This window comes from Mustela lutreola, chromosome 12 (genome assembly GCF_030435805.1).
Source record: "Mustela lutreola isolate mMusLut2 chromosome 12, mMusLut2.pri, whole genome shotgun sequence".
NCBI lineage: Eukaryota > Metazoa > Chordata > Mammalia > Carnivora > Mustelidae > Mustela > Mustela lutreola.
This window is the reverse complement of record NC_081301.1, coordinates 21,128,413-21,146,379: the sequence shown is the minus strand read 5'-3', so window position 1 is coordinate 21,146,379 and position 17,967 is coordinate 21,128,413. Positions and strand designations below refer to the sequence as shown.

The following is a 17,967-nucleotide window of genomic DNA, read 5'->3' as shown; positions in this document are numbered from 1 at the left end:
ACTGCCCCTCTTCCGCAGGACTGCGACCCTGCACAGTTCCAGGGCCACATTCATAGACACGGTACCCTGAGGTTGTATACTAGAACTGTCCCCTGCCTGTCTCTCCTGTGCTTGTTCTCCTCCAGGCCTCGAAAAAGAGGGAGAAGAGGGAGAATCCCATTGCTGCTTAGGAAAGTCACATGCCTCTGCTCCATTCATTTCTTTCTGAGCCCTGGAGTTACGCCATCGGTTAGGGAAGAAAGCTAAAGAACACTGACTCAGGGGTTAAAAGTCCAATCTAACGTGTTCCATCTGCAAATTCAGCAAGTCAACGGGGCCCTGGACCGCTGATATCTAATGTGTAGACCGCATATGTCTAATGTGTCATCGTTCATGTCATGTGGCACATGATTCATGTGTCATGGCTCAGTAGCAGTCCTAGTTACTGAGGCTGGAGGTCAAGGGGAAGGTCCCACCAGGCACAGTCTTTCCCCTTCCCTGTAAACACGTGGACGATGGCCATGGGCTTGACCGTGTTTCAGAGCCCGCTGTTACTACACGAGCACCCGATCTAAAGGAAGACGCAGGGCATTTTCAAGAGAGAGTAATAAAAAAAGTCAGGCAAGACGGCTATAAACTTTGGTGTGGAAGAGAAGAATGGCCGAAATTAACAGAATATTTTTATTGGAATGATAACTTATGGCTTTTCAACACCTGTAAGACCCATGGTTCTGTATCAAAGCTCCACTGCCTCACAGCCGTCGCAGAGAACTTGCTGGAGAGGCCAGGTTAGCATACTTTCTGTTAGTATGTCAATTAATTGTAAGAAAGGGGTTGCTTCTGAAATGTCTGACAGGCTGCCTCTGTCAACAATCTCTATCCTTTTCAATGACCTCCTTCATAAAGGCAAATTCTAGCCCAAACTTAAGTCCATCTCACCACTCATTGTAGAAAGATGGATTCCAAATTGGTCCAGGGATGCTATACAGGTGCAGAGACTGTCCTGCATTCAACGTCCAGAAGAGCTGACTCTCGGGAAGCACTCAGACGTCTGGCCCACATGACCCGTAGCCTGTGGTCAATACTACATTGTCTATCAAGGGTCTCAAGTTCACAGACACCGAACTGGTGGTGTAGCCAGCAGAGAAGACGTCAGCAATTTCCGAGCTTCCTCCACTCGGGGGGGTTCCACAGAGGTATTCGCCATCTTGAATCCAGAAATGGGGCCAAGCTGGGAATGGAAAACGTTGCAGAACCACACACACCCGGACGGAAGCCCCACAGGGCCTCTGTGTAGGCAGGCACCTGAGAAGTTGTCCCAGCACCTGCCCCAGCGGCGCTGCTTCCTCCGCACGTAGCACCCGTCTGCAATCTAGACGTGGGGGAGGAAAGGGGTCCATTGACACACTTGGGTTTTCCCTTGGCGCACCTGTACATGCGGCTCTTGTACCCTCATGGGAAGCAGTGTGGGGGACCAGCCACCACTCCGTGAGTAGGCCTCACAGCCATCGCTGGCCGTGCTCCTTTTCTGCACCAGAAGGGCACCCCCTCCCTGCCCTGAGGCACAGAGCTACTCAAGCCTCTTGCCTGACGAGTGCGGAGCCCCTGACCACCTCCACCCACCGCCCCTTTGACCCTCCTCAAGCCCAGCTGTTCTTCAAGACTCCAACCCCATCCTTCCGCCATTCCACTCACTTCTCAAAAATGACAGTCTCACATACCACACGGCTAAGAAGGCGAGGAATGCGAGAACAATCACAACAGCCATGGAGCCCAGCCCAACGGCCACCATCTGCTGCGGCATGAACGACGAATCTGCGGGACAAAACCACACACTGAGCCCACAGCACACAGTCACGGCCCTCCTGGGAGGCACGTGGGCACCTGTGCTCACTCCGTGCTAACCCAGCGTGTGACCCCATTTCACAAGCCATCCCAAGAAGGCCCAGAGTGCCTCTGCGCCCCCCTGAGTCGGCCCCTACGGTGTAGGCCTAAGGAAAACACAGTCCCAGGGTATTTCTGAAAAGGAAATGGAAAAACCAGGCCACATTCAAGTCACAGGGGATTAAAAAAAAGCTCATCTTCCTGTGCATACAAATACAGCCGACTGTGTTGTTTGTGTTTGTCTTCTCTCAGTCAGCTGCTCCTGAGAGATTTTCTGGGCAGTTCTCCTTTGCACTGAGGAAGAAGTCACTCTGACATCACATGGAATTTTGCTCCAAAAATGACAGGTGGCTCCCACGGTCAAATATAGCAAATGAGTCTGCCTGATGGATGGGGTCATCTGTCAAAGGATAGTACCTTCCCGCTCAGCCCAGCAGGTTGTCATGAGGCTAAAGTAAGAAAATAAATGTAGAGCACCTGGGTGGCTCAGTCCGTTAAGCATCTGTCTTCAGCTCAGGTCATGGTCCCAGGGTCCTGGAATCGAGCTCCGTATCAGGCTCCCTGCTCAGTGGGGAGTCTCCTTCTCCCTCTACCTCTGGCTTGTGCATGTGCCTGCATACTCTCTCTCTTTCTCTAACTAATAAATAAAGTCTTTTTTTTAAAAGAAAATTAATGTAGACATTCTCTGAAAGACATACATATGTTCTATTTGGGGTTTATCATGTGTCAACTGCAGGGAGATCCTTTGCTACACACTGAAGAACACCCACACTTGAGTGGCCCATTATGGACCAAGTGACTGAATCAGAGCATCCTGTTCTACACCAAAGGGCTCATTTTAATTTGCAAACAACTGATGGAGCACTTACGATATGCCAAATACTGTCCTAATGACTTCTCCTGACCACCTAGGGAGTACTATAATAATAGTACCACGTATTACAATAATAGTGCCTGGCATCATAATAAGACACTATTATTTTACAGATGAGAGACCGAGGCATGGCGTGGTTCAGCAACTTGTCCAAGAGCACACAGCTAATATACAAGAGTCAGGATCCAAACCTGAGCTGTCTGGCTCCAGCATCTTGGCTTTTTAACCACAACATTGTGCTTTCCCAGTACAGATCTGAATCCAGTTCTGTCTACAGCAGAGCAGGCCACACTCCCCTTCAGAAGTCCAGGGTGCAAGCCCTGTACTTTGGGACACTGGCTGATGATGGTGGGGCCTCGGACTGTAGCAGTTCAAATTCCTCTTTAAAAGAACAAAGGTCCACATGCAATGGTGCGGCAGACGTTGGAAAGACCTTGGGGGCTGATGGTGCATACACAGAATTAAAAAAGAGAAACACCACCTCACCATGGAAGAAATGTAAGAAAGTGCAACTAAGTCCAAATTCGGCCAGATGATTTGCTATGGTTGTCACTGTTGGGATATCAAATGATTTCCCTTTTCATTACCCTCCTTTTACTGATGCCCCAGGCATATGCTTAGTCTGTCCTCTGGGCCATCCAATGCTGCTTGGAAAGAGCTGAAACCCAGCAAAAATAAAGGTCTGCTAAGTAACAAGGAGGGGCCTGAGGGGAAAAATAGCAGCCCCTGAACGTGAGACCCTCAAAACATAGAAGACTCATTTCCCCCGCAGCAAGCGAGGCTCATCCGAGAACAGTCCCTCCTCCCTGACTCTCTCATCACCAAATCTGCGCTCTCCAGTACCGTAGCCACTGGCCACAGTGTGGCTGTTGAAAACTAAATTAGTTCCAGGGGCACCTGGGTGGCTCAGTGGGGTTAAGCCTCTGCCTTCAGCTCAGGTCCTGGGATCAAGCCCCGCATCCAGCCCTCTGCTCGCAGAGCGCCTGCTTCCCTCTCTCTCTCTGCCTGCCTCTCTGCCTACTTGTGATCTCTCTCTCTGTCCTAAATAAATAAATAAATAAATAAAAATGAAAATTAAGAAAAAAAAAGAAACCTAAATTAGTTCCAATTAAATTAAAAATTCTGTTTCTCAAGCATATCATCTCAAGTGCTCAATTTCAAGTATGCATTTCAAGCGCCCAATAACCCCACATGGCTGGTTGCTGCCATATTGGACACTGCCGCTTTAAAACTTCCAGTCATTGCAGAGTTGTATGGACAGGTACAATCTCCACAACCAGGTCAAGAGCAGTGTGGTTCTATTCTCTCACAGGATAGTGGCTCCAGCAAAAGCGGCCACAGAATACATTTCTTGCTAAAAGGCTCTGCAAAACCCATTACCTTGTCAAGAGAGAGGCCTTCCAGAAAAAACATGGCTGATATCATTTGGCTACCTTTTCCAGAAGAAAAAGCTTTGATATTTTAAAAAACCGTACTACAGAATGGGAAGAGGGAGCTGTGGTTAAACCACAAAGCAGCAGAGAAAAAAATTTGAGGAGTGACTTGAATGGCTACCTATTAAAGCAGTGCAGGGTCAGCAGAAGAATGAATACACGGGGACAGAATAGTAGAGAAACAAACCCATGTGTATCAAATAATTTCCAAGTCAGGTTGTCCAAGTGTGTACTGAACACCCTAACTATGGGCTCTGGACAAGTTTTGCAGCCACTCTGGGTCTCGATTTCCCCACTAAGGATTGATCCAGTAACATGGGAATGATAATAATAGTACCCCCTTATAGGGTTATTATGAGAAATGCATGAGATAAGTCATGTCAAGACTGTGCCCGAAACACAGTAGGCAACTGGCAAATGTTAGCTATGGTTCATTACTGGTGTTTTGTTACTGGTTCAAGTCATTGGGCGAATGATATATTATTCAGAATTAGTGTTGAGAAAACTGGCTGACCATTTAGAATACAGTAATTTAAAAAAAGAATACAGTGATTTTGATCATTAGAGCTTATACTATATTTAAATCTATATAAATATAAATATATAAATAAATATAAATAAAATACTATATATAAATATAAATAAAATCCAGACAGATTAAAGACTTAAATGGAAACCTAAAGGAGTTAGAACAAAGGGTAAGTGAATCCTTATCTAAAATATTTATCTCAAGCAGGTACGAATTGTCTAAGTATTTACTAATGCAGAAACCCTAATGCTCCAATCATGGGATCTGCTGCTGTTTCTACCATAGAGCCACCTGCTAAAAGATCTTGCCTGGCCTTGACTTCAAGTTATCATCAACTATACATTGCGAGCTCTGTCTTTCTCATATGAAGTTCCCTGTTCTCTGCTCATCTCTGTTTGACTTGAGTTTGCTCTTCAAGTTTCCCTAAAGATCACCTGCTGTAGTTCTCCATCTCACTTGCACATTTAAGAACCTGCTAGAATGTACTTCAAAGGCTTTAATTTATGTGAATCAGTTAGTTCTTATCTTGCTTTTAAAATGTCCCCTCACAAACCAACAAGACAGAAGCAAAGTAGGAGTTGATGGACCTGACTTTCTCTTGACCCTCCACTAGCAGGACACATTCACCCGAAGCAATGGGTCCACACAACTATGCCTTACTATGGACATAAATATTGGAAAATCTTTTTTTTTTAATTATGCATAACATGGCTTGATGATTCTTGCTGGTATAGGTCTCTTGGTCTACTCTGTGTATGGGCTCTTTGAAAATTGGAGTCAGTGCAACCCAGAGCCCTTACAGGGTAGCCACACAAGATTCTTTAGGGACTTTCCCAGTTAATTCCTCACTGAGAAAATTTACAGCCAATTGAAATTACATTTTTTCGAGCTTTGCCATCTTCTGGTTCCCTCCCTCTCATGGTTTCATGCCATAAATTCAAGCTTATTTTTCTTCTGAGTCACTTGCAGAATATTCTTTTGGAAACTCGAGTGAATCATGTGTTAAATCAGATTCGCAATGACTCATTCTTGGAGAGAGTAAATCCATTAGGTTAAATGCTGCCACTCTCTTCAGAGTGGCTCCCAGAGGAGGTACAGGGTTCATGAGGCGTGACAGGGCGTCTCCGGGCTTCTCTTTGAACTCTTCCACTAATGCAAATGTCACAGGTGCTGAAGAGAAAGTTAGAAAGACTCCAGGCCCATCCTCAAGCTTCCGGACAGCTTGAGTACGTCCTGTAGCTATGGACATTTTTTCATGAATTTATATGAGCAGGGTCATTTCCTGAAAGCAATAATCCTGTTCTCCAAAAGGTACAAAGAATTTGCACCACGATGTTTAGTTAGTATGTTAAATTCCTCTCTGCTAGCCCAAGGTCTCCTCACTTGAGTTCTATTGCAGAGTAGGAGATGACAAAGGAGATCAAAGTAGGAAATTAATTTAGAGATACAGAACACCTGATGAATTAGCAACACTTTTGAATTCATTTTCTATTGCAGCCTAACAAATCACCATAAACTTAGCAACTAGCCCCCACTCATAACCTCGTAGTTCTGTGGGCCAGCAGTTCTGGCACGTTGCGAGTGGGTCCTCTGTTCAGCGTCTTCCAAGGCTAAAATCAGTATGTCAAAGTGGGCTGTATTCCCCTCTGATGCCTCGGGGGGAAGAATCTGCTTCCAAATCCTTTGCAGTTGTAGGACTGAGGTCCCCATATTCTTACTGGTGGCCAGCCATCGGCCACTCAGCTCCGACTGGCCAACCACATTCCTGCCATGTGGTTCCTTCCACCTTTGAAAACAGCAGGATAAACCCTTATTTATGTCAGACTCACGTCACCCTTTGAATCTCCAATCTCCTGTTTCTGACCTCTACATCCAGATTTAAAGGGCTCATGTGAGGGTCAGATGCATCTGGACAATCTCCCTCCTTGGGACCTTAATTATATCTTTGAATCCTTTCTCAGCAACACTTACAATAGCCTTTGAATAAGTAAGTAACTGAGAGGAAGTGGGTGAATACCAGTGGCCAGGAATTTGTGAGGCCACATTGTAATTTTCCCAACCACAATGATGAAGATTTAAAGTATGCGTGTGCATGTTTGTGTATGTGTGTATACATACTGGTGCACAGCCTACACAAACACATACACACTAGGCTATATCTTGATGTACATCTTCTCTGCCTCACTTAAATATTGCACTTACTGTGCTTCATTTTTCATCCAACCCTACTGCTGGTTGACCAGTAATCCTCCAACTCGATTCATTAAATTCTGATTAGGCACCGATGTGTGCCAGACACTGGTCCCGTTCTTCAAGAGCTCTCCCTCAGTGGTATGAAATCTACTAAGAAAAGACATGTGCATCAGTTGCTCTAGAGTATAGCAGAAAGGCTAGAGAGAGGGAGGGAGAAAGAGAGCTCCTGCCCCATGGAGGAAATAAAAAAGGCTTCAGAGAGGACACTGCATTTGATTTTAACCTTGACAAACAGGTGGGATTATAATAAGCTAATAAACAGAGATTACAGGAAGGTTATAGGGCATTCCGGGTAGAAATAAATAGGTAACTGTATGAACAAAGACATTAAGGAAAGTAAGAAGAGACCATAACCAGAGAAGATGGGACACATCACTTTGAATGGAGAAGATGAGAGGTGACTAGAAGGGTGTGCTGGTGTCAGACTGAGGCCTTAGAAGCCAGTCTAAAATGTAATGGAGAACTTTGGGAAGAACCATCAGGAGAAATAACCAAATCAATGCTGCAGTTTAGAAAGATGAGTCGGACGTGTAGGCTGGAGTAAAGAAGGAGCCCCTGAACACCGTGGTGGGCGAGAAGAAAGGAGGCTCTTCCAGTTATCGGTGCTACCGATATAAAGGCCTGTGCTCAGGGGGTGAACCCAGACATGAGATGGGCATACCCTAGGTGTGAAATGTGGGCTGAAAGGGAAAGGGGAGCCGTCACTAATGCGCCAGGGGTTTGACCCCTATGACGGAAGAGTGTTCTGTGAAAATAGTTTGCGATCATCTCCCATACATCAAATGACCTTCCCTTGTGACTCAAGAAATCAGAGTCCGTACTTTGTGGCTAGAAGGGATCTGAGAGATCTAGGTAAGAGGCAGCTGAGAACCAGTCAAGTTAAATATAATTTCAAAGACACTCGGCTGAGGAGCAGCAAGGCTCAAGCAAGGAGGTCCAGGCCTTTGCCTTTCCCCTCAAACCAACTGCTGGTTCCCGGGTAGTCATCACAAAGACCTGCTAGGGGCAATCTACATAAGGTAAGTAACAGAATTCGTCACTGGGCAAAGGTGAGAATGGGGCAGGTGCTTGGCATGGATGAACTGGAACAAATTCAGGACTAATCTGGATCCTAGTTCTCTCCAAATTACTTCCGGAGATGGCAGTCTCCGACATTTCTGCAAAGGGGGACTACCAGAGGTGAGTGCACAACAGGTGGATATGTATGTCAGAACTGCCTTCAGCATTTTAAAAAATAGTGGGCTTCTCCATTATCTCTAGAGCCTTCCAATAGTTCGAAGGCAAAGTTTTGAGCTCTCTTTCAACACTGGTTCCTGGGCTGAGGAGGGTAAAGAAGGCACTACCAAAAGCCACCTAGATGTGTCCAAAGCAAAATCCTTCCTGTTAATTTTATCACAGTAGCCAGCTCTTTGGCAATTTCTTCCACCAGTTGGAGTGTTTTCTAATCATATCAAACAGCTCCTGAAACCAGTGGATTCTGGAAGCTCTTTCTGTGCCTGTCCAGGAGGCTTGCAAATTCCATTCTTCTGATAAAAGCACCTCTTTCTGTGTAGAAACTGCATTCCCACCCTTAGAGCCTTAGGGAATGCATTGGCTGAAAAATGTCCAAATATTGGAACATGTGGTTGCTTCTTGTGGCCTTCACTTAAATTCCAAGACAGGAAGCTTGGCCTATCTGCACACATTGGTGTAACAGCACTCACCTCTGTGAAGGGAGACCCTCACCAATTATGCTAAGTAAAATAAGTCAGACAGAGAGAGGCAAATACTATATGTTCATAGTTATACATGGAATCTCAAAAGGCTGAACTCTATATAGAAATAGAGAGTAGAGTGGTAGTTGCCAGGGTCTGGGGGAGTGGAGAGAAATGGGGAGATGTTGACCAAGGGGTACAAAGTTCTAGTTACAAAATGAACAAGTACTGGGGATCTAATATTCAACATGGTAACTATACTTAATAATACTGTATTATAGGACTGAAAGTTCCTAAGAGAGTAGATCTTAAATGTTCACACATATACAAATATATATATAATAATGATGTGAGGTGATGGAGATATTAACTAACCTTATTTTGGTCATGATTTTTCAATACAAATCAAATCATCACACTGTACACATTAAACTCAATGTTACATAAGTTGTATCTCAAGAAAGTAGAGGGGTGGGATGGGGGAGACCCTCGCCACCTGGCAACCATAATCCAAGATGGCTGATGGTCAGGTAATGTGCCTTGCCCAGGAGGAAAGCCACGTCCTCTGCTCTTACTGAAGTTGGTGTGAGTAGAGATAATAAGATGGGAAATAAGATTAGAAGACAAGCAGACAAATGAAGGAAGCCTAATTCTCCAGGTCCCTCCCAATCATTTCCTGTCGAGCACCCTCTACTGACAAGGTAACAGATCCCCCATTGTAAAGTGCCCTTTGTTGGAATCCTTCTGGAAGCAGGGTTATGTGGGCACTTCCTCACCACAGCAGCCCATTGTTTCACACTGCTCTGAGGTAAGTGGCAGGATGTAACGGGTTAAACTGATACTCCAAGCTAAGAGCAAAATTCCTCAGGCTGTTGCCAGGACTCATAAACCACAAAGAAAAGGTCCAGATGCAAAGGTCATAAACTTGACAAGATTTCTGGTATTAGCTACAAACTCATGGAATTCCTGGGAATCAAATCCACTGGCTGGTTGCCTGCTGGTTGAAAGAAATGTACTGCCAGGGAAATCCCACGTCTGGCAAACACCGAGCCACGATTGCTCAATCCCTGAGGCAATTCTCCTCCCCACTGGACAACTGCCCAGGCCAGGAAGAAGCACTCGGCCCGACCTCCTCCCTGCAGCATCTTATGCACAGACAGCTTTGGAGAAAAGGGATAGGGCACTTTCCCAGGAAAAAACTGAGGCAGTCCAACTAAGTAACCAAGTGACTCACTCTGCCACCAGCCAGGGGATGCTTGCTCTTCCTATTCAACAGGATGTGGTCCTTGTTCTGGGCCCCCTGTTCACTGCACTGCACTATCTTTTCTTCCTTTCTAACTGGTGTGCTTATCCAGTCTCCCCTTTCACATTACGGACTGTGGTTTGAGAATGCTTACATTTGGCACTTAGTTACCGATTGCTAGCGGATCGTGAGAAGTCCACCTGCATTGGATCAAGAGGACTGGACACCACCAGCAATCCTGGTCATGGAGCTGGATGCAGTAACAGACCCACCTTTGAGTTGTCTTCCAACTGAGTTCCACTTTTGGTTGTTCAGAGGATAATTCTCCCATAATGGGAGGTGTTTTTCTTAAAAGTGCATGTGGGGAAGCCTGGGTGGTGCAGTTGGTTGGGCACCCAACTCTTGGTTTCATTTGGGGTCTTGGTCCCGGGGTTGTGGGATGGAGACCCACGTCAGGCTCCCAGCTCAGCATGGAGTCTGCTCAGGACTCTCTCTCCATCTCCCTCCACCCCTCTCCACCCCCGCACCCTCTCTCTTTCACTCTTTCCCTCTCTCCAAATAAATAAATAAAACCTTTTTTTTTTTGAAGATTTTATTTATTTATTTGTCAGAGATAGAGGGAGAGAGAGCGAGTGAGCACAGGCAGACAGAGAGGCAGGCAGAGGCAGAGGGAGAAGCAGGCTCCCTGCCGAGCAAGGAGCCCGATGTGGGACTCGATCCCAGGGCGCTGGGATCATGACCTGAGCCGAAGGCAACTGCTTAACCAACTGAGCTACCCAGGCGTCCCGATAAATAAAATCTTTTAAAGAAAATTATACATGTATGGGTGAGCCCATGCTAAGCAGCTAAAAGGCTCGGAGTAGTGGACTGTTGTGGCTCTTCGAATTGGTCTGCCAACCTGTTTTTCTGCGCCTCTTTTCCTGATGGGGATCGTGTCCACCTCTCAAAGCAATCCTGGGGAGGCTGTCAATCACACTGATTTGCCCTCAACCAGCCATATGAGTAAGACCCAAATCCAAGGTAGGCTGTTCATAGTGCCTCTAGAGTACCCTAAGAGGGGTACTTGTCATCCCACAGACGGTCACTTAATCTAGGAGGAAAGATTCTTTCCCTGAATTGAAAAACCTTCTGTTCCCACTGAAGTTGCTAAACTGGGCAGCTGGTGGCTGTCCCTCTCCCTCACATGGCTTACTGTAGAAGAAAATGAAGCCAACTCGGAAGCTGAGAGCAGAGACAAAGGCAGAGTGTCCCACTCATGGTGTCAAGTCCCAAGTGTCAGTTCCTGGAATCCTGGTGATGTCCTTCTGGGGCCAGGTCCATAAGCTCCCCACCCCTCATCCTTCTCAGCTATGGATTTTTGCTTAAACTAGTGTGAGATGGGTTTCTGTCACCTGTGACGACTTAAAAAGAAATCTCATTAACATAAACTTGGTGCTGCAGACTGGAGAGAAGAAAGGATACTTAGGCAGAAAATGGCTTTACCTTTCACTTGAGCCCAAACCGCACAGGAGCATCTTCTCACCTATAAAGAGAAACACAGCAACACGTTTAACGAGGCAGCATAGAACATCAGTTTAAATAATACACTGCAGCCCAGAAAGTTTAGTGGGTTTTTTCTCTTTTAATTTGGATTAAAATATCCTCCTCTTGCTCTAACATCTTATAGTTGAGCCATGTAGTGACTAAGCATTGGAGGAATTGGCATGGGTAGCAGTGACAGAAGTGACCCTAGGGATCAATTCTGCAGCTTTTCAACAGATCTCAGAAAGCATACACTATGGGTAAACAACAGAAATGGCCATGAGCTTCATTCTCCTTGCCGGCTCTGAGCAACTGGCACTGACTGCCTACAAAGGATGTTGAAAAAGATTCTGAGGTGCCCCCCCAAGTCCCATCCATGTGAGGTCCCATTCACGTGACAGTGACAGTGATGCCCACGATAGGCAAGGCTATGGGAAGCCTTTGTAAATAATACTTTACCTGTCTAGATGATACTTATCTGGCCAACACCTACAGACTCACTGAAATGAGATACCTTCTTTCCTTCTCCCCCAGCTCTTCTATGCATACTTGTCTGTTAGGAACACTGGGATTACTCAGCAAAATGTTCACTAAATAGCAGGGGTCAGGAAAGATCTCTCCGACTTCAAAAGGAGATTCTCTTTCAAGTGAACACCTTGGGTAGTCTGGTTTTATTAAAAATTGAAAAAAAAAATAGATTTACCCTGAAAAATGCTGGGGAAAGTTTGAAATGGCCGTAAGCTCTTGCATGTGACTAAATTTTGCCTGGGTGCTAAGTGCCTCAAGGGCATCTAGTGGAAAATCATAGGCAAGAATAACCAGTGAAAGGGGCCTCAAGTAGTTGGGCAGGCACTACAGAACTGACTGTACTGAAGGAGAGAAACTGGTGGGCCAGGTGAAGAAGGAAGCGCATTAAAATAGAGTGTCGTAACCAGATTTACCTTTTAAGACCCTTATTCTGGCAGTTGTATGGAGCAAAGAGAGAGAATAAGAGACAGGAAGATGAGTTAGAAAATTGATGTTCAAAAAAAAAAAGAAAAGAAAAGAAGGAAAGTTGATGTTCAGGCAAGAGATGCCAAAGGTTAAACATGGTTAAGGAAGAAGGAGAAGAAAGGGTGATTTTACACAGTTATGAAGGTGGTAGAACTGACAAAATTTGATATGCACTGGACAAGAAGATAAAGAGAGAGGAGATAAGAATGATTCCTTGATTTCTGTCTTAGCAACTGGGAGCATGGTGATGCTATTTACTGGGACAGATACACAGAAGGAAAGACAAACTGGGAGAATCAGAAAAACAAAGTTCGTGGTGTCAAATTTTACTACAAAGCTGAAGTAATCAAAACCAGGTGGTGCTGGCATTAAGACAGACATATAGAACCAATACAGTAGAATGGAGGCCAGGGATCAACTCCTGCATGTGTCAAATAATTTACGACAAGGGTGGCCAAGAACATTCAATGAGAAAGGGAAATCTTTTCAACAAATTGTGCTGGGAAAACTAGATATCCCCATCCAAAAGGATGAAGGGGGACCCCGACCTAACACCACACACAAAAACTAACTCAAAATGGATCAGATCCAAATATAAGACTCAGAACAGAAGAAACTGTGGAGAAAAGGCATCAGCAAATTGGATTTAGTGATGACTTCTTGAATAGGACATCAAAGGCATGAGCAGCAAAAGGAAAAAGAGACAAACTGGACTTCATCAAAATTAAAAGCTTCTGAGGATGTGAAGCAAAAAGAATGTCTGTGCACCATTAGTGGGATGCAAACCTGTGTGGCCATTGTGGAGAACAGTAGGCAAGGTCCTCAAAAAATTAAAAATAAAACTAGCTAGTAATGTCACTACTCAGTGTTTACACAAAGAAAAGGAAAACACTGAATTGGAAAGATACACACTCCTCTATCTTTACTGCAGCATTATTTACAACAGCCAAGATATGAAAGCAATTCAAGTGTCCATGAATGGAGAGAGAAGATGTAGTGTATATATACATAATGGAATATTACTGAGCCATAAAAAGGAATGACATCTTACCATTTGCAATGCATGAATGGACCTAGAAGATATAAGGCTAAGTGAAATGAATCAGAGAATGACAAAGACCATATGATTTCACTCTTATGTGGTATTTAAGGTATAAATTTTAAAAAATAAACAACAAACCAGACTTTTAAATATATAAATATATATTTAAATATATCAAAGAGAACAAACTGGTGGTTGCCAGAGGAGAGGTGAGTGGGGAGATGAGTGAAATAAATGAAGTGAATTAAGAGGACACGTATCACAATGAGCACTGAGTAATATACAGAATTGTTAAATCACTATATTGTACACTTGAAACACTTGTACACTTGTAACACTATATGTTAATTACACTGGAATTCAAAAACAAAGATGTTGGAATGTTAAAAAAAATAAGGAACATTTGTACATCAAAGGACATTTATTGACAGAGTAAAAAAGGCAGCCCACGGAATAGAAGAAAATATCTGCACATTGCAAATCTCTTAAGGGATTAATATCCAGAATATATAGAGAATTCCTAACACCCAACAACAAAGAAATAAATAACTCAATTCCAAAATGGGCAAAGGACTTGAATAACCATTTTCACAAAGAGGATATACAAGTTGTCAAAAGCACAAGAAGACACTCAACATTGCTAATCATTAGAGAAACAGAAGCCAAAACCACAAAGAGATACCATCTCACATCCATTAGAAGGCCCATTATCAACACAGAAAACAGCGGGTCTTTGGGAGGATGCGGAGAAAATGGAACCCTTGTATACTGTCGGTGAGAATGTAAAATGGTACTGCTGCTCTGGAAACTAGTGTGGCAGTTCTTCAAAAAAAAAACAAAAACAAAAACAAAAAACAAAGAGAATGATCACATGATCCAATGATTCCAAGTGTAAATGCCCCAAAGAATTGAAATTGGGGACTCAAAGAGATATTTGTACACCCATGTTCATTGCAGCCTTATTCAGAATAGCCTGAAGACGGAAGCAACCCAAGTGTTCAACCGCAGATGAATGGCTAAACAAAATGGTGTATACACACAGAGTAGAATATTAAAAAGGGAAGAAATTCTGACACAATGCTACACCATGGGTGAACTTTGAGGACATGAAATGAAATAAGACAAATGTATAATTCTACTTATATGAGGTACCTGGAGTAGTTGAATTCCCAGAGACAGAAATTAGAAGAGTAGTTGCCAGGGTTTGGGGGAGGCAGGGAGAAGAGAGTCCCTGTTCAATGGCTACAGTGCTTCAGTCTGGCAAGATGAAAGGAGTTCTGGAGATGGCATGCACAATAACACGAACGTACTTAACGCTAATAAACTGTACACCTAAAAACTGTTTCCATGGTAAATTTTGTTATATGTATTTTACCACCATTAAAAATAAAAATTGAAAATAAGCCACTACTAGATGCTCTGGAATTAAATGGTGGAAATGGTTGTGCCATTTTGTGAATATACTAAAAACCACTAAATTGTATACTTCATTTTTTTTCACCATCTTAACCATTTTATTAAAAAAATTTTATATGGATATAGTTGACATGCAACATTACATTAGTTTCAGGTGTACCACTTAGTCATTTGACAAGTTTATAAAAGATGCTATGTTCACACCAAGGTAACTACCATCTGTTCCATTATATCACTATCACCATATCATTAATGATACTCCTTACACTGTAAATTATATACTTCAAATGGCTGATTAATATGGTATGTGAATTGTAGCTCCATAAAACTCTTCAAAAAAGAAAAATAAATAGTTCACTACTAATTTTAATATGACTATAATACTAATAGATTGGAAACCCATAGGGGAAGTAAATGCAATTCAAAACTGCAAGTCCCAATATAAATTTTTTCCCAACCCCTTTCACTCCTTAGCCTCCCAAAGACCAAGCACATGTTCTACTAAGCTATATGAAAAAGAGGTATCCATGACATCACAGAGAAGTTTCCCATAAATTAGGATTCTTATCCTAACCTCTCACTTAATTACCTGTGTTATGGATTGGATGTTTGGGTCACCCAAAGTTCATATATTGAAGACACAGCCCCCAGTATGATGGTACTTGGGAGTAGGGCCTTTGGAAAGTAATGAGGTTCAGATGAGGTCGTGAGGGCAGGGACTCTGTGATAGGATCAGTGTCCACATAAGATGAAGAAGACTGACCAGAGCTGGACTGCACGCTTTCTACCATGTGAGGACACAGCAAGATGGCCGCTGTCTGAAAGCCAAGGAGAGGGCCTTACCAAGGAACCATATCAGTTGGCACCTTAATTTTAGACTTCTCATCTTCCAAAGCTATGACAAATACATTTCTGTGATTTAAGCCACCCAGCCTATGATATTTTGTTATGGCAGCCCATGTGTCCTCATGTACCTCTTAGACCAAAGTCCCGATCTGGGACAGCAGCTCTCTGAGCACTCTCTACACTGTACTCATGTTGTACAGCTAGTGCTAGATCTGCGGCTAGAAATGCCACGTAGGATCTCCAGCTAAGCTCTAGCGAGAAGGCCCTGTTTGAGTCATAAACACCTTTTAAACAAGTTCAGGGAAATACATTCTGGGCTTTAGCCTGCCAATTCTCAATTCCTACGTTATTGTCACAAAATACTACCAAATCTCTTGGCTACTTGTACATATTCTTTTCTTTTTTTACTTGTGTCATATTCTTAAAAGTAACCACTGGTTTACCATCAAGCATGATAATGGCGCGTTAGACTGGTGTCCTACACAGAACAGAGTACGTGTCAGTTTTAAATATGGTATGGGGACACCTGGCTGGGCCAGTCAATTAAGCATCTGACTATTGATCTCAGCTCAGGTCTTGACTTCAGGGTTGTGAGTTCAAGCCCTGGGTTGGGAAGGAAAGCAGAAAGGGAAAAAGAAAGGAAGGAAGGAAGGAACCTTATACTCAAGATGGCTTCAATTCATCAGTCAAGTGATGTTTCTACTAATATAATTTTCTTCTAGTTTCCATTCCCAGTTTATATGAATTTATGTCACACTTTGAGTTCTCCTGGGGCAACCATCACAACGGTTCTTCAAGATCTTTCACCCGACTCACTGATTCAGCTCTTGCTATCCTGCTTGGCCAGCTCACTATCTTTCCTCACGATGCAATGACTCCATAGTTCGGATCTCATGAAAGAACCACCCCTGGAACAAAGTAGGCTTTCTAAGGATGAGGAGAGGTGGGTGTGGCCAAAGCAGTCAGGAAAGCAGAAAATAGGGCAGCACTGACATTCAAAAAGAGGCCTCTCCTTCCTGCTTCCGAGAGGGTGCAGGGAGGCAGCAGCCTGGCAGCAGCACAGGGAAGTGACACTTCACACCATCAACCACCTTCAAGGTCTCACCAGCCCATAATTTATGCAGGCAAAGTATTCAACACATTTTTCTGGTTGGTACATGCGGTGTCCATCTCAAATACCGGGGAAGCAAATGTTCAAACATCTACATTTCACACGAAGAAGAAAATAGAGAATTCATGAGTTTTTAAAGAGGTGTACCTCATTCCATTCACTTGTGATTCGCAGTATGATGCAGTAATCATTCCCTTTTTTCAAAGGTGCATTATAGTATTTTCCATAGTACAGCCTGTCTCCAATAGACATCTCCATGGAGTCATCTGGAACATCTTTGGCCAGTAGTTCTGCAGCCACATACCCTTCAGCATCAGAAGTGTTGCTAAAGAATGAGGCGGCCCCTTCAGAATCACACAAAAAGGTGTTTTGGAGCATCAGGGGAAGCACTAACACCTGATATGAACTGAAAAAAGGAAAGAAAAAGAAAAAAGAAAATGTCTATCAGACCCTTGCTTGGGAGAGTCATTCATTCAATTATTCACATTTACTGAGCACCTGCTATGAGCGAGACAGTTTTGTGGGCACTGGAGACACATCACCAGACAAGAAAAAGTCTTTGCCCCTGGGGGAGGGGGGTGCAGATTTACAGTCTGGGAGCGCCAACACTTAGGGAACTCCAGTCTGGACCTCCAGTGCTAATGCCACACGACGCGATATAGGTCGTCAGGTTCCACCACAGATAGATGCCAAGTAAACCCTCTTTAGCCAGGAGGGGCTGCTCCACATACAGCTACCCAGAGAGGGCACGCTGTATACCTCCTCTCACAGTGGTTTCCACATGGGGAAAAAAAAAAAAGCCCAGCTGTGGAAAGCGTTTAGCAGTCACAAGGAGGCTGCCTGTCTACAAGCGTTAATGTACTAAGCCTGTAGAAAGGCTCAATCACATGGTAACCTGAAATGGAATTCATGTGACCTACATTCCTTCCAGGGCCCAGATACCAAAGTTCATGTGAAATAAATGAGAAGCAAGGAGCGCCAATCACTGTGCGTTAATCTAGTCCGACCGTGTCCTGAAATAGCCAGGAAGGTAAAATGTCATGTGTACATTGTGAAACTGTCCCCTGAACATGGACAGAGGAGCACACCAGCCAGCAAGTATCCTTCTGTGTTTTCTTTGTTGTTGATTCTACCAAACACAAACCCTGT

The 17,967-nt window shown here is 43.9% G+C and overlaps 1 protein-coding gene across 4 annotated transcripts in view; it reads right to left on the bottom strand.

The window, feature by feature from the left end:
- Nucleotides 1-646: 646 nt before the first annotated feature.
- SUSD1 (sushi domain containing 1) overlaps nt 647-17,967 on the bottom strand; it is a 130,802-nt gene continuing 113,481 nt past the window's right edge. For 3 of the 4 annotated variants that reach the window (XM_059141773.1, XM_059141772.1, XM_059141776.1), the window contains exons 14-17: nt 16,966-17,224; nt 11,372-11,411; nt 1,675-1,794; nt 647-1,351 (exon numbers count right to left, since the gene is read on the bottom strand). In XM_059141773.1, coding sequence (XP_058997756.1) covers nt 1,023-1,351; nt 1,675-1,794; nt 11,372-11,411; nt 16,966-17,224 — 748 coding nt within the window. In that variant the 3' untranslated portion in view covers nt 647-1,022. The remainder of the gene's footprint in view (nt 1,352-1,674; nt 1,795-11,371; nt 11,412-16,965; nt 17,225-17,967) is intronic. The other variant, XM_059141774.1, reaches the window with a different exon arrangement.